Source organism: Anolis sagrei, chromosome 5, assembly GCF_037176765.1.
Source record: "Anolis sagrei isolate rAnoSag1 chromosome 5, rAnoSag1.mat, whole genome shotgun sequence".
Taxonomy (NCBI): Eukaryota; Metazoa; Chordata; class Lepidosauria; order Squamata; family Dactyloidae; genus Anolis; species Anolis sagrei.
Window position 1 is genome coordinate 193,452,719 of NC_090025.1, and position 21,899 is coordinate 193,474,617.

Below are 21,899 nucleotides of genomic sequence, written 5' to 3' on the forward strand. Positions count from 1 at the left end.
TCAACCATCTGATTGAAAACCAGAAGGACGTTGATTTGCTTTCAGTCATGACTTGGCCTTTGAGAAGAGCAGCTTGCTGGCTGCCAGTCGGGAACCACGGCTCCTGGGAGCAAAGCTGCCTTGCCCGAAGCCTGCCACGTCCCCCACGCTGGGGCTTCTCCATCAGAACTGATGGGTTTCCATTTCTTTCTACAACCTCCATGTTTGAACTGGATCTAACCATGCCGCATACGGGGCAAAATTGGCTTCCTAGAAAATGCCTTGTGGCTTCTTATCAAAACTCAATAAGAAAACCAAACGGGACGGCATCAAATTGTCTTAAAGTCCTAGGCATTGCTAAAGACTGCTCAAACCATCGTACAGTGGCCCTTATTTCTCATGCCAGTAAGGTAATGCTCAAGATCCTGCAAGGAAGACTCCAGCAAGACATGGAGAGAGAGTTGCCAGATGGACAAGCTGGGTTTAGAAAAGCCAGAGGAACGAGAGACCCGATTGCCAATATCCAGATGCTGGATAATGGAGAAAGGCTGGGAGTTGCAGAAAAACATCTATTTCTGTTTTATTGACTATTCTAAAGCCTTTGACTGTGTGGAGCATAATAAATTGTGGCAAGCCCTTGGTGATATGGGCATGCCAAGCCACCTTGTCTCCTGAGGAATCTGGATAAGGACCAAGTAGCAACAGTCAGAAGCAAAGGGCGACTAAAGCAAGCCACCAAGCCATTGGTGCTAGCAATTCCAGTAGGAGGGTGGGGCAAGACCATGAAGAGCTGCTACCCATCACAACACACAGACACTCAGACAGATGGATCAATATTGTGATTTAGCTTCAGGAACAACAGACTGGTTCAAGATTGGGAAAGGCGTATGGCAGGGGTGTATACTCTCCCCCAACCTATTCAACTTGTATTTAGAACACATCATGCAATGTGCGGGGCTTGACGAATCCAAGACTGGGGTAAAAATGGCTGGAAGAAACATTAACAACCTTAGATATGCAGATGATACCACTTTGATGGCTGAAAGCAATGAGGAGCTGAGGAAATTTCTAACCAAGGTGAAAGAAGAAATTGTAAATGCTGGGTTGCAGCTAAACATAAAAAAAAACAACAAAGATTATGGCAACAAGAATGATTGATAACTGGCAAGTAGAGGGAGAAAATGTGGAGACAGGGACAGGGTTTGTATTTCTAGGAGCAAAAATGAGGGCAGCCAGGAAATCAGAAGACGCTTACTTCTTGGGAGGAGAGCAATGACCAAGCTTGATAAAATAGTGAAGAGTAGAGACATCACACTGGCAACAAAGATCCGCATAGTTAAAGCAATGGTATTCCCCGTAGTAACCTATGGATGTGAGAGCTGGACCATACGGAAGACTGAGCAAAGGAAGAGAGACTGTGGCGATGGAGTAAAATTCTGAGAGTGCCTTGGACTGTGAGAAGATCCAAGCAGTCCATCCTCCAGGAAATAATGCCTGTCTGCCCATTGGAGGGAAGGAGAGTAGAGGCCAAGATGAAGTCTTTTGACCACATCATAAGACAGGAAAGCTCGGAGAAGACAATAATGCTGGGGAAAATGGAAGGAGAAAGGAAGAGGGGCCAACCAAGGGCAAGATGGGTGGGTGGTAGCCTTGAAGTGACTGGCTTGACTCTAAAGGAGACCCTGGGGGTGGCCACAGCCGACAGGGAACTCTGGCCTGGCCTGGTCCATGAGGTCACAAAGAGTAGGAAGCAACTGAACGAACAACAACAACAACCTAGGCATTACTTCTGCTGGAGTACATATGTTGAATCGGTTGTCAAACAGTGAGTCAGTGTATCAGTAAATCCCACTGATTGAGTTTGCTTGAGTTGGTTCTCACAATGAGATGCAGGCCACAGGTCTACTGTGTTGTCGCTGTTGCTATGCAGTGCCCACAAAAGAGTCGCCACTTTTCAGAAGTTCGGAGCAAAAGAGTCAGGTCCCTGCCCACAAATGTGTGGGAAACAAGGATGAGGGGGTAGGATGGGAGCAAAAGGTGTAATAGGAAATTAATATGTACAGAAGCAGTTGTTTTAGTTGGAGAGGACAACTAAGGGCTGAAGTCAAATTGCTTACTTGTGCTTTCAAGTAAGTTTGGATTTATGGCAGACCTCAGGCTATTTATTTGAACTTGGAGTTTTCATGGCCAGGCTTGTTGAGAGGGGATTTGCCATTGCTCTCCCCAGTTGCTAAGAAAATGTGACTTGCCCAAGGGCAGCCAGCAAGTTTCCAGGGCTGATTGGGGTGTCGAGCCCTGGTCCCCAGAGTCATAGGATCGGGCTGTGGCGCAACTAGTTAGTAGCCAGCTGCATTAAATCACTACTGACTGAGAAGTCATGAGTTTGAAGCCAGCTTGGGTTGGAATGAGCTCCTGACCATTAATAGTCTAGCTTTCTGTTGACCTATGCAACCCGAAAGACAGTTGCATCTGTCAAGTAGGAAATTTAGGTACTGCTTTATGCGGGGAGGCTAATTTAACTAATTTACGACACCATAAAAACCTTCCAGCAGTGTGCGTAAGAATAAGGAAGCACTCCATCAAGGACTCAGTGTCACAAATGGACAGTGAAACGACAGCCCCCCTCCCTCCTTGTGGCCAGAATTGATTGTATCCTCATGAAACAGGAAAGCAGGAATGTTAAATTGCCTCTGTGTCTGTCTCTATATGTTGTATGTCTAAATGGCATTGAATGTTTGCCATGTATATGTGCATTGTAATCCTCCCTGAGTCCCCAGCGGGTTGAGAAGGGTGGAATAGAAATACTGTAATATATATATATATATATATATATATATATATATATATATTAGGGCTGGGCGGTTTCGTTTCGTAATTTCGTAGTTCGTTAAAAATTCGTTATTTTTTTTATAACGAAGTGATAACGAACCATTCAGGAGCAACTAAAAAACGAAACGAATTTTTAAATTCGTTTCGTAATTGTTTTGAATTCGTTTTGTATTCGTTTCGTTATCGTTTTGAAATCGTTTTGTTATTATTTCCGCATGTCTGGGGCAAGTTTTATAGTTGTTGTTTGTTTAATCAGTGAAAAAAAATTATAAATATCACACCAACAGTCAACAACAGAGGAAGAGGGAAGCTTCAGAAGTTCCCCCTGTCCCATTTGGAGGTTTTTTAGCGTATTGCGCGGTCGCGTCCGCCATTAACGAATCGATTCGTTATTGTTTCGTAATTGTTTCGTATTGTTTTGTAATTTATGAAATTTCGTAAATATCGAACTTTTTAAAAGAAAAATTTCGGAATTCTTTTAAAAATCGAAACACAAAAACCCCCAAAAAACGAATCGATTTTAGAAACAAATTTTTCCATTGTTACCCAGGCCTAATACACACACACACACACACACACACACACACATACACACACATACACACACTAAATAATTAATGCATGGAGCTCCCGGTGGCGCAGTGGGTTAAAGCGCTGAGCTGCTGAGCTTGTTGACCGAAAGGTTGCAGGTTCAATTCCGGGGAGCGGTGTGAGCTTCCACTGTCAGCCCTAGCTTCTGCCAACCTAGCAGTTCGAAAACATGCAAATGTGAGTAGATCAATAGGTACTGCTCCAGTGGGAAGGTAACGGCGCTCCATGCAGTCATGTCAGCCACATGATCTTGGAGGTGTCTATGGACAACGCCGGCTCTTTGGCTTAGAAATGGAGATGAGCACCACACCCCAGAGTCAGACATGACTGGACTGAATGTCAGGGGACTACCTTTTACCTTTATCCTAAATAATTAATGCAGCTTGACTTCGCTTTAAGTGCCATGGCTCAATGCTGAGGGATCCCTGGGGATGTGTAGTTTTACAAGGTCTGTAGCCTGTCCTGCGAAAGAGTGCTGGTGGCTCTCCGAATGACAAATCCCAGGATTCCATTGCATGAAGCCGTGGCTCTTCAAGTGGTGTCAAACTGCATTATTTCCACAGTGTAGATGCACCAGTAGTCCAATGCTCAATGTCGCCGATCACAATGGCCTTGCAGCCAAATACCTCACTGAAAAGATTGGTTTTTAGGATGGATTGAAGGACAAACCAAGGGAAGTGAAAGAAGTAGTGCTTCACAAAGGGCTTTCACATGCAGGGAGCAAGCTGAGGATTGGTGGAAGTAGGGGAGCTACAGCAATGTTTTACGAGATTCCCGCAACACGGAGAGAAGAAACATCGTGGTTGGAGATTTGAAAGCTAAGTTGATAGTAAGAGTAAGTTGATGCCCTTTGAAGTGACTTGGTTTTGGTGGGCATCTAATCCCATTATATCTACAGTGCTGAGAAGGTTCCATTGCGAACAACTTTATACTATGGACAGCAGCAGAAATGGAGTTTGGCCAATAGTAACTTCATGCATGTCTTGTGTGATGTGTGTGTTGTTGTTCATTCGTTCAGTCATCTCCGACTCTTCGTGACCTCATGGACCAGCCCACGCCAGAGCTCCCTGTCGGCCGTCACCACCCCCAGCTCCTTCAAGGTCAGTCCAATCACTTCAAGGATGCCATCCATCCATCTTGCCCTTGATGTGTGTAGCAGTTGTGAATTGTATATTAAGGCTTAACTGACAATGGCCAGTTATTGACATGCTATTCCAATCCGGAGTTGCATCGTGTTGGCATAGTGCATCTACACTAAGGAGATTTGGCATGGCGGCCAGTGCCAAATGTCCTCTTCTGCTGTGGTGCCTGCACACACAAATGGTCTTCACACAGTGTTTACGTCTCCTTGCAGGGATCTTGCTGGCGCCCCCGCAATTGTGTCCACACATGCACACTTTCTGGAGCCACCCCCCTCTTTCAATTCCATGGGATCATCCGAAAGCTCCATCAGCACCGGCTTTGGCCTCCGATCCACTAGCCCCGACCAGAGGTGAGTCAAGACAACAGGATTTTTCTTCTACGCTTTCCTTTGACTAAGAATTAAGGTGATTTTTGCAGGAAACTTTTACTTCCCAAAACAATGTGACATCCTTCCCAATATTTAAACATGGCTATCCCTCTCAGCCATCTCTTCTCCAAACTAAACATAGCCCTCTAAATCACTCCTCATTGAGTTTCATGGTTTCCAGCCCTTGGACCATTTTGATTGCTGGGTTGTTAATAGGTTTTTCAGGCTGTATGGCCATGTTCTAGAAGCATTCTCGCCTGATGTTTCACCTGCATCTATGGCAGGCATCCTCAGAGGTTGTGAGGTCTGTTAAAAACTAAGCAAGTGAGGTTTATATATCTGTGGAATATCCAGTGTGGGAGAAAGAACTCTTGTCTGCTTGAGGCGTGTGAATGTTGCAAATGGCCACCTTGACTGGCATTTAATGGCCCTACAGCTTCAAAGCCTGGCTGGTACCTGCCTGGGGGAAACCTTTGTGGGGGGTTTTAGTTGGCCCTGGTTGATTCTTGTCTGGAATACTCCTGCTCTTTGAGTATTGTATTTTATTTACCATCCTGATTTTAGATTTATTTTTTTAGTACTGCTAGCTAGGTTTTGTTTATTTTCATGGTTATCTCCAGCCAGCCAGGCTTTGAGGCTGCAATGCCATTAAATGCTAATCAAGGTGGCCATTTGCAACATTCACACCTCCCTCCAATGGACAAGAGTTCTTTCTCCCACCCTGGACATTATTCCACAGATATATAAACCCACATTTCCTAGTTTCAAACAGACCTCACTACCTCTGAGGATGCCTGCCATACATGCAGGCAAAACATCAGGAGAGAATGCTTCTAGAACATGGCCAGACAGCCTGAGAAACCTACAGCAACCCAGTGATTCCAGCCATGAAACCCTTCAGCAATACATTTGAGTGCCATTTTCTGGACATGTTTCAGCATGTCTAAATATCCTTCTTGGATTGATGTGCCCAGAACTGGACGCAGTATTCCACGGAGAAGTGACCAAAGCAGTTTGGGAAATTAACAAACTATTTATTTATAATATCAGAAGCAAACCAAGGGTACAGTTGAAAATATATTTTAAAAACACAAAGTTTAAAAACTTGGCATTATACTAAATGTACTTTGACCAGGAGCTGTCCACTTGGAGAGCCTCTTGTGTTGCTGTGAGAAGATCCTCCATTGTGCATGTGGCAAGGCTCAGGTTATAATAGGTCAATGTTTCTCAACCTGGGGGTCGGGACCCCTGTGTGGGTCGTGAGGGAGTGTCAAAGGGGTCACCAAAGACCATCAGAAAACACTATTTTCTGATTGTCATGGGGGTTCTATGTGATACATTTGGCCCAATACTATCATTGGTGTGGCTCAGAATGCTCTTTGATTGTAGGTTAACTATAAATTCCAGCAACTACAACTCCCAAATGTCAAGTCTATTTTCCCCAAACTCCACCAGTGTTCAAATTTGGGCATATTAAGTACGCATGCCAAGTTTGGTCCTGATCCAACATTGTTTGAGTCCACAGTGCTCTCTTGATGTAGGTGAACTACAACTCCAAAACTCAAGGTCAATGCCGACCAAACCCTTGCAGTATTTTGTTGGTCATGCGAGTTCTGTGTGCCAAGTTTGGTTCAATTCTATCGTTAGTGGAGTTCACAGTACTCTGATTGTAGGTTAACTATAAATCTCACCAACTACAAATCCCAAATGACAAAATCAATCCCTCCTCCAACCCCAGCAGGATTCAAATTTGGGCATATTGGATATTTGTGCCAAATTTGGTCCAGTGAATGAAAATACATCCTGCATATCAGATATTTACATTACAATAACAGTTATGAAGTAACAACTAAAATAATTTTATGGTTGGGGCTCACCACAACATGAGGAACTGTATTAAGGGGTCGCGACATTAGGAAGGTTGAGAATCAGTGTAATAGGTCATCTGTGGTTTGCTCTTCTCCACATTCTCATGTCATGGATTCCACTTTGTGCCCCATTTTTTAAGGTTGGCTCTGCATCTCGTGGTGCCAGAGCGCAGTCTGTTCAGCGTCTTCCAAGTCGCCTAGTCTTCTGTATGCCCAGGGGGGAGTTTCTCATTTGGTATCAGCCATGACCTGAGATTTTAGCCTGCCACTTTTGGACTCTTGCTTGCTGAGGTTATTTATTTATTTATTGTATCAGGAGCAACCAGATATTTGTATTACATTTTTAACAAAACAAACAGACAGACAAAACACAAAGTTTGCAAGCTTGGTAGTTGATTAAATGTCCTTTGACCAGTATCTGGCCACTTGGAGTGCCTCTGGTGTTGCCGCAAGAAGGTCCTCCAGTGTGCATGTGGCGGGGCTCAGGTTGCATTGCATTGCATGCCTGCTGCTTGCTGAGGTGTTCCTGCGAGTATCTCGGACTAAACTAGACTAAATTCAATGGGACTATCTCTAATTTTGGGGTTTTTTGCCACATTTTCTTGCAAATAACAACTTTTAAGGCAGCGAGAGGCCAGATGATCTACCCCACTTCCCTGGTGCCCCCCTCCCAACCCGTGCTGCCTATTTTCTCCTGTTTACATGGTTTTAATTAGCCATCTGCAAAGATCTTGCAGCCAGCTGCGGGTGAGTTTGCGCCTCCCTTACCTGCGCTGCAGGAAGAAGCCAAAAAATGTGGCGGGGAGTTAGGATAATAAGCTGCTCTGGGATTATCTCTCTGCTGTCAAGGCTGCTGAAGGAGGCAAAAACGCTCTGAGGCTCCTGCGTTCCGTTGTGGGTTGTGGAATTGTACTTTCCTCTTACCGCTTTGTCACATTAGCACTGCCAATGCTTGCATATAATGCTCCTGATGTACTTGTGGGAAATCAATTGTGAAGCAAGCTTGCAAGAAACCGAACTGTCTGCTTTGTGTGTGTGTTTTCCATTTTGAAACAGGTTACGGAAGAAATGAAGCACCTTCAGCCTTGTAGAGCAGGCACAGGCAAACTTCAGCCCTCTGGGTGTTTTGGACTTCAACTCCCACAATTCCTAACAGCCGGTAGGCTGTTAGGAATTGTGGGAGTTGAAGTCCAAAACACCCGGAGGACCAAAGTTTGCATGTGCCTGGTATAAGTAGAGTCCTGTTCCTCTTCGTATGTTGGTAGGTTTCCATTCCATCATCATGGTAACACAGTGGGTTAAGCCCTTGTGCCAATAGGTCAGCGGTTTGAATCCGAGGAGAGCGGATGGAGCTCCCTCTGTCAGCTCCAGCTTCCCATTCGGGGACATGAAAGAAGCCTCCCACAAGTATGGTAAAACATCAAACATCCAAGTGTCCCCTGGGCAACATTCTTGCAGACGGCCAATTCTCTCACACCAGAAGCGACTTGCAGTTTCTCAAGTTGCTCCTGATATGAAAACAAACTCACAGCCAATGACGAAGGTCCAGTCATATCCAGATGGCCAGTTGCCCAGAGAAAAAACAGTGGTCCATACACTTTAGTAGCCTGTTTTCTGTTTTTGTTTTATTTTGTTTTGCCAGAGCACAGTCTGTTCAGCGCCTTCCAAGTCACTCAGTCTTCTTTGTGCCCAGGGGGGAGTCTCTCATTTGGTATCAGCCATTGATTGAGGTTCTGGGTTTGAGCCTGCCACATTTGGACTCTCGCTTGCTGAGGTGTTCCGGCAAGTGCCTCTGTAGATCTTAGAAAACTATTTCTTGATTTAAGTCGTTGGCATGCTGGCTGATACCCAAACAGGAGATCTGGAGATGTCACTGCCTTGGTCCTTTCACTATTGGCTGCTACTTCCCGGCAGATGTCAGGTGGTGCAATATTGGCTAAGCAGTGTAATTTCTCCAGTGGTGTAGGGCGCAGACACCCCGTGATAATGCGGCATGTCTCATTCAGAGCCACATCCACTGTTATAGCGTGGCGAGATGTGTTCCACACTGGGCATTCATACTCAGCAGCGGAGTAGCATAGCGCAAGGGCAGTTGTCTTCACTGTATCTGGTTGTGATCCCCAAGTTGTGCCAGTCAGCTTTCATATGATATTATTTCTAGCTCCCGCCTTTTGCTTGATATTCAGGCAGTGCTTCTTGTAGGTCAGAGTATGGTCCAGAGTGACTCCCAGGTACTTGGGTGCGCTGCAATGCTCCAGTGGGATTCCTTCCCAGGTGATCCTCAGAGCTCGGGATGCTTCTCTGTTCTTGAGATGAAAAGCACATGCCTGTGTTTTGGATGGGTTGGGGATCAGCTGGTTTTCCCTGTAATAGGCAGTAAGAGCACCTAGAGCTTCAGAGAGCTTCTGTTCAACCATCTCAAAGCTCCTTGCTTGAGCAGTAATGGCACGATCATCAGCATAGATGAAACTCTCTGTCCACTTCTGGCAGTGGCTGGTCATTTGTGTAGATGTTGAACATGGATGGAGCAAGCACGCTCCCCTGAGGCAGGCCTTTCTTCTGTTTCCGCCATCACTAACCATGGAGGATGACTTCCAATCCACATGGAAGCAGGCGGTAGCATCCAAAATCTCCTCGTTGGGATTTTCTCCAGGTCTACTATTAGCTATGGATTACAATCAAGCCAAAGCACTTATTAAACAACATATCACAGACACAGAGCGCCAACTAGATCTGGCCTCGGCTCCAACCTTCCTTATCAGTGAAGACAGCAGATACCTTGCCTCCCCTATGGCATATTTAACATACTTAGAGGTTCCTATTCATCGAAGGGCTTTCACCCTGGCCCGATGCCACGCTATCCCATCAGCTGTACTCGAAGGCCGCTACTGGAAGATCCCTTTCCCAGAGAGACTCTGCCCCTGTGACTCGGGTCATGTGGAAACAATAGAACATGTGCTCCTTCAGTGCCCGTTCTACAGGGATACCCGTGCCAGGCTTATCTTACCTCTGATAGACAAGCACCCAGGCCATTCAGGACAATTTTATACCTCCCTGCTACTTGCAGATACTAATTCAGCTACAACCTACAATGTCGCAAAGTTCTGTGCAGCAGCATACAAAATCCGCCAGGGAATGACTAGTTCCAAAAGTCAACTGTGTGTCCAGTAATCTTCTTCCCTGAATCTACAATTTGGTGATGGATCTGGGCATTGTATGTTTTTACCCTGTTCCCCCTTCTGCTCCCTCACCCATATTGTGTTTTTAGTAGTTATATTTATATTTTTAATGTACCAAACATGCCAGGTTTGTCTGGAAATGTGACACTATTTCCTGTGCTGGTCAATGACCTAAATAAATATTTTGAATTTGAATCTGTTTCCGCCATCTGCTTCCTTGGCTCTGGAACTCAACAAAAAAGCTCCTGTTTTGTAGCAGATTTCCTATGAGGCGGGTAAGGTGGTAGTCTTTTGTGATATTATACATTTTTCTCAGGAGGAGGTGGTGGTTTACGATTCATAACAGTAGCCAAATTAGTTATGAAGTATCAACGGAAATAATGTTATGGTTGAGGGTCCCCACAACATGAGGAACTGTATTCAGGGGTCATGGCTTTAGGAAGGGAGGGAACCACTGCACTAGGCCTTTGAGCCATGGGGCTAAAGAGGATTGCAGCATTGGCCCCGCTCTCCCTTGCACTCATTTCTTAAACATAACACAGTTTCATTCTAAATGCCATGCTTCCATCGCTTGGGATCAAAGGACGGGTAAAGTTTAAAAAATGTCCTGGTAAGTGCAATATGGTGGTATTGTTTTGTGAGCCTTTTCTGTTTCAAGATGATTAGCTTGCTTAGAGATTATAATGATGACGAGGTGAAGGTCCACCAGACAAAGGTGAGATCCCTGAGCCTTTCCTCTACTCCGCTGCACCGAAAGGCAGCAATCCCACCGGGAGACCGAGGTAGATAATAACGGCATGCCTTTGGTCAGCGTTTGCTTAAGGATGCAATGCCTTGGCACTTTTGATCCCACTGCGTCTTATTAGGTGGTAGGGTTGCAAAGAAGAGGAATCTGTAAAAGGAAGAGGAGCCCAAACCTTTGGCCCGGCATGGAGGCAAACGGATGATGAGCTAGCCTTGCCCTTGGCCCACATTCATTCAGCGTACTAAGTCTGGTAGTAGTTGTGCATCTGGGAGACGCAACGGTGGCTGGACTACAGAAGCAGCAAACGCGGTCGGTCTAGCATTCCTAATGCATGCTAAAGGCAGCAATGGGGAAATGGCCCAGTTCGTATTGGTTGCAATGGTAGGAGCATGACAGGAGTTTCTTATGGAAGGTCATACATTCTTAATGCCTTCTGTAAGAGAGCATGGATCACAACTTCCACATCATGAGATACGGCTATTTGGGAGTGCAGACATATCAGGAACACTGGGCTGTAATTTAGCCACATTTTAGTTGGATTTTGTTTTTACTCATGGACACCAAAGGTAGCCATTTTTGTTTTGGCTTGCTGTGAGTTTTCCAGGCTGTCTGGCCATGTTCCAGAAGCATTCTCTCCTAACTTTTTGCCTGCATCCTCAGAGGTTGTTGTCACGATGCCAGGGCTCTGCCTTATTCAGGTAGAGATGAACCAAACAAACTCCCAGTTTGTGTTAAATGGCTGAATTGAAGCAGCACTTACTTTCTGGCTGTTTTAATAGTCCAAAACATAAAACATAAAGATAGCACTCAGCCACAGAATATAAAACAAAACTGACAGCAAATGCTGTTGCAGGTTCAAGATAACACCGTAGTCAAAAGGTCCAGTCTAGTGGTCAAACGTCGAGTGTTCAATAAGCAAAGTCCAGGGATCAAGAATCTATTCCGTAGTCAAAAGCCAGCCCAGAGATTCAAGGTTATCACGATGCCAGGGCTCTGCCTTATTCAGGTAGAGATGAACCAAACAAACTCCCAGTTTGTGTTAAACAATTGAATTAAAGCAGCACTTACTTTCTGGCTGTTTTAATAGTCCAAAACATAAAACATAAAGATAGCACTTATCCACAGAATATAAAACAAAACTGACAGCAAATGCTGTTGCAGGTTCAAGATAACTCCGTGGTCAAAAGGTCCAGTCCAGTAGTCAAACACCGAGAGTTCAATAAGCAAAGTCCAGGGATCAAGAGTCTATACCGTAGTCAAAAGCCAGTCCAAAGATTCAAGGTTCCAGGGTTCCAAGGATTCAAGAGACAGGCTAGGATACCAAAAATCCACCAACCTGGGGGAATACCAGCAGCATCTACCACCAAAATATGACAAATACTTTTCTCCCAAAGATCAGTCCCAAGACTAGCTCCTTATACCCAGAAACACCCAGCTGCAAGCCATCTCTTGCATCCCTCCACCCTGAATTGCTTTCACCCATGAACTCTTACTTACAGATTACTCAACCCTTTAGAACTAAGACTTTCATTAACCCTTCCATCACCAACTGCTAGGCCTACCACCACCAACCACCAACAACTGCAGAACATGATACATGACAGTTGTGAGATGTGTTGGAAACAAAGAAAATTGGATTTAAATATCTGGGGAATGTCCAGGGTGGGAAAAAAAACCTCTTGTCTGAGGCAGGTGTGAATGTTGCCATTGGCTAGCTTGATTAGCATTGAATGGCCTTACAGCTTCAAAGACTGGGTGATTCCTGCTTGGCCATTCAATGCTAATCAAGATGGCCAATGGCAACATTCACACTTGCCTCAAACAGAGAAGAACCATAGTCATTGAGTTGGAAGAGACCTCGAGGGCCATCCAACTCCTTTCTGCCAAGGTCTCGCTGCTTACTGCCTGGGGGAAACCTTTGTTGGGAGGCGATTAGCTGCCCGGATTGTTTCTTGTCTGGAATTCCCCTGTTCTTGTTTGGTTTTCTTCTAATGAATCTTTGTCACCTGAGTTTGACTTTCCTAGATTTTTCACGTGACCCTTTCTTCTCTCAGTTCCAAAATGTCCTCGGCTCGAACGTTTTCATCCAGAAGATCATCTCCCCGGTCACCAGCAGGTTACACTCGTTTGTCGACCGATGAGACTACCACCGAGCAGGACCAAACAGGTGGGATCAATGGTTTGAATGCTAAGCTGGTTGCAAAAGAAGTAGCTCACACACCAGGATCCTACACTAGAGCATAGCGCAAAGTTCCACATCTTTCCCACAGCAGCTGTTAAGCCAGGTTGTTGCTGCTTGGTGTTCTGGAGGAGAAAAAGAGACAATCCAAACCATGGAATAGCAGCCAGAGATAGCTACAGGGAAGATAAACAAGGATACACACATGGACGGGAGGCACCCTTCGTTTCCTTCCCCCTGGAGCACGATGGTTTAGTTTTCAGATCTGTCATCATCTTTATCAAATTTTAGCTTTTCATTAGGCAAAAGTAAAGGTTTTCCCCTGACATTAAGTCCAGTCATGTTCAACTCTCGGGGTTGGTGCTCATCTCCATTTCTAAGCCAAAGAGCCAGCATTGTCCATAGACGCCTCCAAGGTCATGCGGCTGCATGACTGCATAGAGCGTCGTTACCTTCCCACCGGAGTGGTACCTATTGATCTACTCAGATTTGTGCAGTGGGTTAAACCGCTGAGCTGCTGAACTTGCTGACCGAAATGTCACCAGCTCAAATTCAGGGATAGGTGGTGAGCTCCCGCTGTTAGCCCCAGCTTCTGCCAACCTAGCTTTTCAATACTCTTCTTAAACCGATAGTAAACAGAGTACTTCTTGAAGTACACAGAGAGAATGTCCTTCCAAAGCCAACCAGTTGTATCTTGACTTCTAAAGAAATGCTGCATGTTGAGTGATCTCTTGATTGGGTTGCTGTGAATTTTTGGGTCCAGTAGCATTCTCACCGGTATCTTGAGAGGTCTGTTGGAAGTTATCAGGGGTCTAGAGTACAAGTCCTATGAGGAGTGGCTTAAAGAGCTGAGCATGTTTATCCTGAAGAAGAGAATCATAGAATCAAAGAGTTGGAAGAGACCTCCTGGGCCATCCAGTCCAACCCCATTCTGCCAAGAAGCAGGAATATTGCATTCAAATCACCCCTGACAGATGGCCATCCAGCCTCTGTTTAAAAGCCTTCAAAGAAGGAGCCTCCACCACACTCCGGGGCAGAGAGTTCCACTGCTGAACGGCTCTCACAGTCAGGAAGTTCTTCCTCATGTTCAGATGGAATCTCCTCTCTTGCAGTTTGAAGCCATTATTTTGCGTCCTAGTCTCCAAGGAAGCAGAAAACAAGCTTGCTCCCTCCTCCCTGTGGCTTCCTCTCAGGCTGAGAGGAGACATGATAAGGACCATGGGATCAAAATGGGAGCAGAAAACCATAGGGAGGAGGGAGCAGGCTTGTTTTCTGCTGCCCTGGACACTAGGACATGGAACAATGGCTTCGAACTACAGGAAAGAAAGGAGATTTCATCTGAACACGAGGAAGAGCTTCCTGACTATGAGAGCTGCTCAGCAGTGGAACTCTCTGCCCTAGAGTGTGGTGGGGTCTCCTTCTTTGGAGGCTTCTAAGCAGAGGCTGGATGGCCATTTGTCAGGGGTGCTTTAAATGTGATTTTCCTGCTTCTTGGCAGAATGGGGTTGGATGGCCCACAAGGTCTCTTCCAACTCTGATTCTATGCTTCTAAGTGGAGTGTGAGTGTGTGTGTGTGTATCTATCTGTGCAGTCGCACGCTGGACCTGTGCATAAGACTGTAGACAGGACAGAAATTCTGTGTGCCCAACGGGACGCTGGGGCTGCCTCAGATTAAAGGCCTTTGGATTTCCTTAAAACAGAGTCGTTAGATTGCTTAAAGGTTCAACAAAGTTCTTTATTAATGAAAACAAACAGGTACTTTGAGGCTTTCTTAGCAGTCTATTGGCTCTCTCTCAAGCTTGTCCACAGGGAACAGGCACTATCTTCTTAACTGTAACTAATGGGGAAATCCTTAACTTCTAATCTGGGCAGTCTGTCTTTGCCTCTGTTGGCGTGGAGCCCCTGCAACCGGTACCAACTACTTCTGGCTTCCGCAAGTGACCCTTACCAAGCGGACCCTTACCAGGGGAAAAAGAAATCAGGTTTCCGTGATGGCTGACTGAAGTCTTTCAGCAAAGGAACTGTAGGGCTGTGTATCTGTATATCTCCCCAGCCAAGCTGTGGGCTGTATATCTCCCCAGCCAAGCCGTAGAAGACGAAGATTTCTACAGGAGCTCTTGGTTTTATGTCCTGTGTGAAAGGCTTCTCTGTGTGGACTGAACTCAAAATGGCTCCTATTCCCTCTAAAACCCAAAAAGGGGGCAGGACCAGGGAACCTAACTATAATTGACAGGTGGCTTGCCCTATGATTGCAGCCAAAAGAAGCCACCTATCTGCAGAGTGCCTGAAACTTAGGACTATAACAAACATTAAATGCAAAGCAAACAAAATTGGAGCTCCTGGTGCAGTTGTACCTGCACTCTATCTATCTATCTATCTATCTATCTATCTATCTATCATCTATCTATCTATTGATCTATCTGTGGATTCCATTTGCCTCACTTCCAACAGACCTCTGAGGATTCCTGCCACAGATGCAGACAAAATGTCAGGAGAGAATACTACTGGAACATGGCCATACAGCCTGAAAAACTCACAACAGCCCAGCCATTCTGGCCATGAAAGCCTTTGACAAGGCTTCAATAAGGCTTAGATTATATTGTTGAAGGCTTTCATGGGTTATTGTAGGTTTTTCGGGCTCTATGGCCATACTCTAGAAGTATTCTCCCCTGACGTTTCGCCTGCATCTGTGGCAGGCATCCTCAGAGGTTGTGGCAAGCATCCTCACAACCTCCGAGGATGCTTGCCACCGATGCCGCTGAAACGTCAGGAGAGAATACTTCTAGAGCATGGCCTGACAGCCCAAAAGACCTACGTTCAACAACCCAAGGCTTAGATTGTTTTCCATTTCCTTCTAGACCACCGTCTTTGGTCCTTTCTCATCCCTAATCCCTTTCCCTTTTTGAAGCAGAGCCAGACCACCCTGCGACCAGAGAGAAGAGGACCAAGCGCAAGCCTCCTTCTCCGCACATCCCACAAGTCGTCGTCCGCCCCGGGTCCAACACCAAGCCGGTGCTTCCCCCCATCCCTTCGGGGAGGAAGAAGCCCGTGTCTGCCTCCGAAGCCCAGCTGCCCTGCCAGAGGCCTTAGCCTCCCTCCTCCCTCTCTTTCTCTAGCCTCAGGGTCAGATCAGCAGAGGCCCACTCACTTTCTAGATGCCAAAACCTTGGTGTGGTCCCATGGCAAAGAAAAAAAAATCTCAAGGAGGACATCTGTAGGTTTTTGCACCTTTTTCTTGAAAAGATCCCAAAGCCATTTGAGTTTGGGAGAGTAATTTTTCTAAATTAATATATAATGTATGTATATGTAAGTCCTTCTGTCTCCTGTGATGCTGACGCTTCCCTTTCGCCTTCGTCACCTAAGAGACTTGCTATAACCTTTTCTACCTTCCTTTATCAGAAGACAGACCGATAATCATCTCAGAGATAGGGAGAGACTTTTTTCCCGACAGGATGGAAGTAGCTTGCCGTTTTGCTATAAATTAAATGAATGTGACATGCGAGTCTTGCGTTATTTCAGTTCAGCATTTCTCACAAGTTGTACTAAGCCACCCCATTTCCAATAAAGGACATCCTTCCTTTGCTGAAAGTGGCAGACCGTGGGCTCCGTGGCTGCTTTCCCCTTCAGAAAAGGACCCAGGTCAGAAACGGTCAATAATCCAGGTAAGTAAAATGGAATTGGAGAAAGCTAAAACACCTGTTGTCATGGCGACAGTGATTAGTACGGCAAAAGTCCGCTTGAGAGATTTGCCTTTGGATTTTACCAGATAGCACTTTTGTATTGTGATGTCTGGGCAGAAGAAGCTGGTTTGCATGCTGCAAGTCGCTTCTGGTGTGAGAAAATCAGCCGCCTACAAAGACGTTGCCCAGGGGACACCTGTATATCTTGCAATCCTGCGAGGAGGCTTCTCTCATGTCCCCTGGTAGAAACAATACCATACGAAAGCTGACTGGCACAACCTGGGGATCACAACCTGGGGATCACAACCAGACACAGTGAAGACATCTGCCCTTGCGCTATGCTACTCGGCTGCTGAGTATGCATGCCCAGTGTGGAACACGCTAAAACAGTAGATGTGGCCCTTAATGAGACATGCCACATTATCATGGGGTGTCTGCGCCCTACACCACTGGAGAAATTACACTGTTTAGCCGGTATTGCACCACCTGACATCCGTCGGGAAGTAGCAGCCAATAGTGAAAGGACCAAGGCAGAGGCATCTCCAGCCCATCCCCTGTTTGGGTATCGGCCAGCATGCCGACGTAAAACAAGAAATAGTTTTCTAAGATCTATAGAGACACTCGCTGGAACACCTCAGCAAGCGAGAGTCCAAAAGTGGCAGGCTCAAACCCAGAACCTCAATCAGTGGCTGATACCAAATGAGAGACTCCCTCCTGGGCACACAGAAAATTCCTAATAGCAGGAATACAACAGCTCTGCAAGTGCAGCATTTTTGCAAATGAAGCAGAGAGTATTTCAGGATCAGGACATCCTTAGGAAGACCAAGGGGCTTGTTTATAAAGCTATTGTCCTCCCAACCCTGCTCTACGCCTGCAAAACATGGACTGTCTACAGATGTCACACTCAACTTATAGAACGATTCCATCAGTGTTGCTTCCGGGAAATCCTGCAAATCTCTTGGGACGACAGGCGGACAAACGTCAGCATGCTTGAAGAAGCAAAGATCATCAGCATTGAAGCGATGCTCCTACACCAATGATGGGCAACCTTTTGAGCTTGCTGTGTCAATACTCGCCAAAAAACCAAGCATAACTCAAGTGGGGTGTCACTTCGAGAAAAAACCCATAATTTCATGATATTTCTAGTTTAATAACAAAATATATTATTGTAATATACAACTGTATTTAATAAACCTAAAACTAATTATTTAACTTACCTGCTTTTTCTATAATGCCATATATCTCGGCATTATAGAAAAATGCTGGTGTAGGAGCCGAGGATGAAATGTCATTGAAAATGGCTATGCGTGTCAGTGCTGACACATGTGTCATAGGTTCGCCATCATGGTCCTACACCATCAACTCCACTGGACTGGCCACGTTGTCTGAATGCCTGATCACTGTCTCCCAAAGCAGTTATTATACTCCGAACTCAAGAATGGGAAACATAATTTTGGTGAACAAGAAAAGAGATTGAAAGATGGGCTTAAAGCCAACCTTAAAAACTGTGGCATTGACACCGAGAAATGGGAAGCTCTGACCCTTGAGTGCTCTAACTGGAGGTCAGCTGTGACCAGCAGTGCTGCAGAATTCGAAGAGGAAGAGGCCAAGAGGAAGAGGCGCCTCAAGCCTTACCAGGACCACCTTCCTCTTGGAACCTGATGTCCTCACTACAGAACATGCAGATCAAGAATAGGTCTCCACAGCCATCTATGTATCCACTGCCAAGACTTGGAGGGCCATCATCCTCGGGCTATGAGGGATTGCCTAAGTAAGTAAGTAAGTAAGTAAGTACAACAGTTCTAAAGATGGGTTTTATTTTCAGGCCTGGGTTTTGTTGTGAAGTCGGAGAACCCCACCTCCTCCTCCAAGGACTCAGATGATGAGCTCTGGAGGCAAACGTTGGCCTCCTGCCTCCTTTGGATGCCAGCCATGGCTTTTCAAAAATCTGTGTGACGGAGCCCATCTGTTGGAAACGCTGGGTTGCAAGCAGTCAGCTCCACATCCTCTCCACTATTACTCTTGAATCTCAAAAATAGGTAGAATATAAAATGGGTAGAAAAGGGGCTTTTAAATATATCTATGCCAAATAAAGAGGGTTATTCTATGTATTATCGAAGGCTTTAATGGCTGGAATCACTGGGTTGTTGTAGGTTTTTTGGGGCTATATGGCCATGTTCTAGAGGCATTCTCTCCTGACGTTTCGCCTGCATCTATGGCAAGCATCCGGAGGATGCTTGCCATAGATGCAGGCGAAACGTCAGGAGAGAATGCCTCTAGAACATGGCCATATAGCCCCAAAAAACCTACAACAACCCGATGGTTATTCTATTTGAATTGTGAGCCGTTGTGACTGAGAGGGAATAAATGGATCCCAAGGCCAACTACTCAGAGATGTGTGCTGCCTCCAAAAGACGGTCATAAAATCATAGAATCAAAGAGTTGAAAGAGACCTCTTGGGCCATCCAGTCCAACCCCATTCTGCCAAGAAGCAGGAATATTGCATTCAAATCACCCCTGACAGATGGCCATCCAGCCTCTGTTTAAAAGCCTCTAAAGAAGGAGCCTCCACCACACTCTGGGGCAGAGAGTTCCACTGCTGAACAGCTCTCACAGTCAGGAAGTTCTTCCTCATATTCAGATGGAATCTCCTCTCTTGTAGTTTGAAGCCATTGCTCCGCGTCCTAGTCTCCAAGGAAGCAGAAAACAAGCTTGCTCCCTCCTCCCTGTGACTTCCTCTCACATATTTATACATGGCTATCATATCTCCTTTCAGCCTTCTCTTCTTCAGGCTAAACATGCCCAGCTCCTTAAGCCGCTCCTCATAGGGCTTGTTCTCCAGACCCAGGTCTCTCTCTCTCTCCCTTTCAATCTCCAAGGAGCATGAAGAGGGTTCAAGATGAACCAGCTGGGAGCCATTCCCAAAGCAGGGAGCTTTCAAATACGAGCTGCAGAGCTTTCACCAAGTATGTGCAAGGCTTAGGAACTGCATTGTGGGCACAATGCAAGGTTCCCAAAGCCTGCCGGTTTGGGAAGCAGGCAATCTGGTGTGGCTTCATGCATTTTGCAACATGCCTTTCGCAAACTTTTCTTCTTGCAGTTAATACAGGAGCAGAACTCCAAAAGACGTTTATGCCTCTCCTGGTGTGACATTCAAAAGAAACGGGGGACCAAGCCATGACTCACACGCATTAGCACCATTATCCCCTTTCTCATGCTGTTTGCCAGTTAACGCTGTGTGTGAGGAATACTAAGCGCTCACAAAAAGGTGCCTTTAAAATGGATCTATATATAGAAAGCGCAGCGGGGGATGCATTTTGTTTCTTTGCAATACCTGCGCAATTGCCATTCCAAAGGTGTGCTTCCATCAGATGGGGACCAGAGCTCTTGATGCCAGTTGCTCAGGGATTGTTCCAACCCTGCGGTTTGTGCTTCTATCAGGATTGAGTTAACATTTGTTAATTCAGGCAATGAATGGAAACCCTGTCTCATTCGTTATGGCACATCCGCCCACATTTCAGAAGTTTTGTTGTTGTTTTTTTTGTCATGTCAGGAGCAACTTGAGAAACTGCAAGTCGCTCCTGGTGTGATAGAATTGGCTGTCTGCAAGGACGTTGCCCAGGGGACGCCTGGATGATTTTTTGATGTTTTATCATCCTTGTGGGAGGCTTCTCTCATGTCCCTGCAGGAGGAGCTGAAGCTGATAGAGGGAGCTCATCCGCCTCTCCTCGAATTCAAACCTGCAACCTCTCAGTCTTCAGTCCTGCCGGCACAAGGGTTTAACCCACTGTGCCGCCAGGGACTACATATTTCAGAAGTGACAACTGGGGTCTATGTGGTCGTTGAGGTGGCCAATGAGGAAGAAAACAAAAGCTAGCAGAGGCCGCAGCCTTTTGCTTTTGCCTAAATCTACTGGAAAGGGTGAGGGTTTCAACTGAGTTGCCCGTGATCTGTTTTTGAACTGGATTTGCAGCAATTAAAGTGAGAGAATGCAAGAGGCACCTGGGGCGATTGAAAAGCAGCTGAGAATGATAACAGGATTAATCACAATTATCCCTGGCAAATCATGGCAATCATTGAGCACTCTATGGCCGATATAAAATGACAGAGGAACTCACAAGAGAGGCAAACAGTGAAAAATACTGATGTATTGTTTGTATCTGTGGCTGGCATTTTGAGATGTAAGGAGCCCCCGGTGGCTTTTCTTTTTCTTCGAACTAACGGCTCTCCGTCACCAGATAGAACTCTAAAAATTCAAAGAGAAAGTTTTGGACCCTTGTGCCAGCAGGACTGAAGACCAATAGGTCACAGGTTCAAATCCACAGAGATGGCGGTTGAGCTCCCTCTATCAGCTCCAGCTCCTCATGCGGGGACATGAGAGAAGCCTCCCACAAGGATGATAAAACATCAAAAATATCCGGGTGTCCCCTGGCAACATCCTTGCAGACGGCCAATTCTCTCTCACCAGAAGCGACTTGCAGTTTCTCAAGTTGCTCCTGACACGACAAAAACATTTTTGAGAGGTCTGTCAGAAGTGATCAAGGGTCTGGAAAACAAGCCCTATGAGGTGCGGCTTAAAGAGCTGGGCATGTTTACCCTGCAGAAAAGAAGGCAGAGAGGAGACATGAGGAGGGCTACAAGAGAGGAGATTCCATCTGAACATGAGGAAGACCTTCCTGACTGAGAGAGCCATTCAGCAGTGGAACTCTTTGCCCCGTTCAGCAGTGGAACTCTCTGTGGTGGAGGCTCCTTCTTTGGAAGCTTTTAAACAGAGGCTGAATGGCCATTTGTCAGGATTGATTTGAATGCAATATTCCTGCTTCTTGGCAGGGGGTTGGACTGGATGGCCCATGAGGTCTCTTCCAACTCTAGGATTCTATGATCAAGATATGAGGGAAAATCATGGGGAAGAGGGAGCAGGCTTGTTTTCTGCTGCCCTGGAGACAAGGACACAGAACAATGACTTCAAACTACAGGAAAGGAGATTCCACCTGAACATGAGGAAGAACTTTCTGATTGTGAGAGCCGTTCAGCAGTGGAACTCTCTGCCCCGGAGTGTGGTGGAGGCTCTTCTTTGGAAGCTTTTAAGCAGAGGCTGGATGGCCATCTGTCAGGGGTGCTTTGAATGCAATATTCCTGCTTCTTGGCAGAATGGGATTGGACTGGATAGCTCACGATATCTCTTCGTTCTAGGATTCTGAATCTAGGTATTAATAACAACAGCAACATGACGTTTTGGCATGTCCCCATTCACATCACTTCCATTTATAATTGCCTTGAGTCACCTTTGGGTTGAGAAAGGCGGTATACAAATACAGTAAGTAAGTAAATTTATTTAT

General features: G+C 45.9%; 1 protein-coding gene across 1 annotated transcript in view; it reads left to right on the forward strand.

Annotated features, from left to right (window-relative positions):
- LRGUK (leucine rich repeats and guanylate kinase domain containing) overlaps positions 1 to 16,382 on the forward strand; it is a 109,111-nt gene extending 92,729 nt beyond the window's left edge. Inside the window, exons 18-20 of the mRNA XM_060776409.2 lie at positions 4,754 to 4,891; positions 12,756 to 12,868; positions 15,792 to 16,382. Coding sequence (XP_060632392.2) covers positions 4,754 to 4,891; positions 12,756 to 12,868; positions 15,792 to 15,970 — 430 coding nt within the window. The 3' untranslated portion in view covers positions 15,971 to 16,382. The remainder of the gene's footprint in view (positions 1 to 4,753; positions 4,892 to 12,755; positions 12,869 to 15,791) is intronic.
- The last annotated feature ends 5,517 nt before the right edge of the window (positions 16,383 to 21,899 follow it).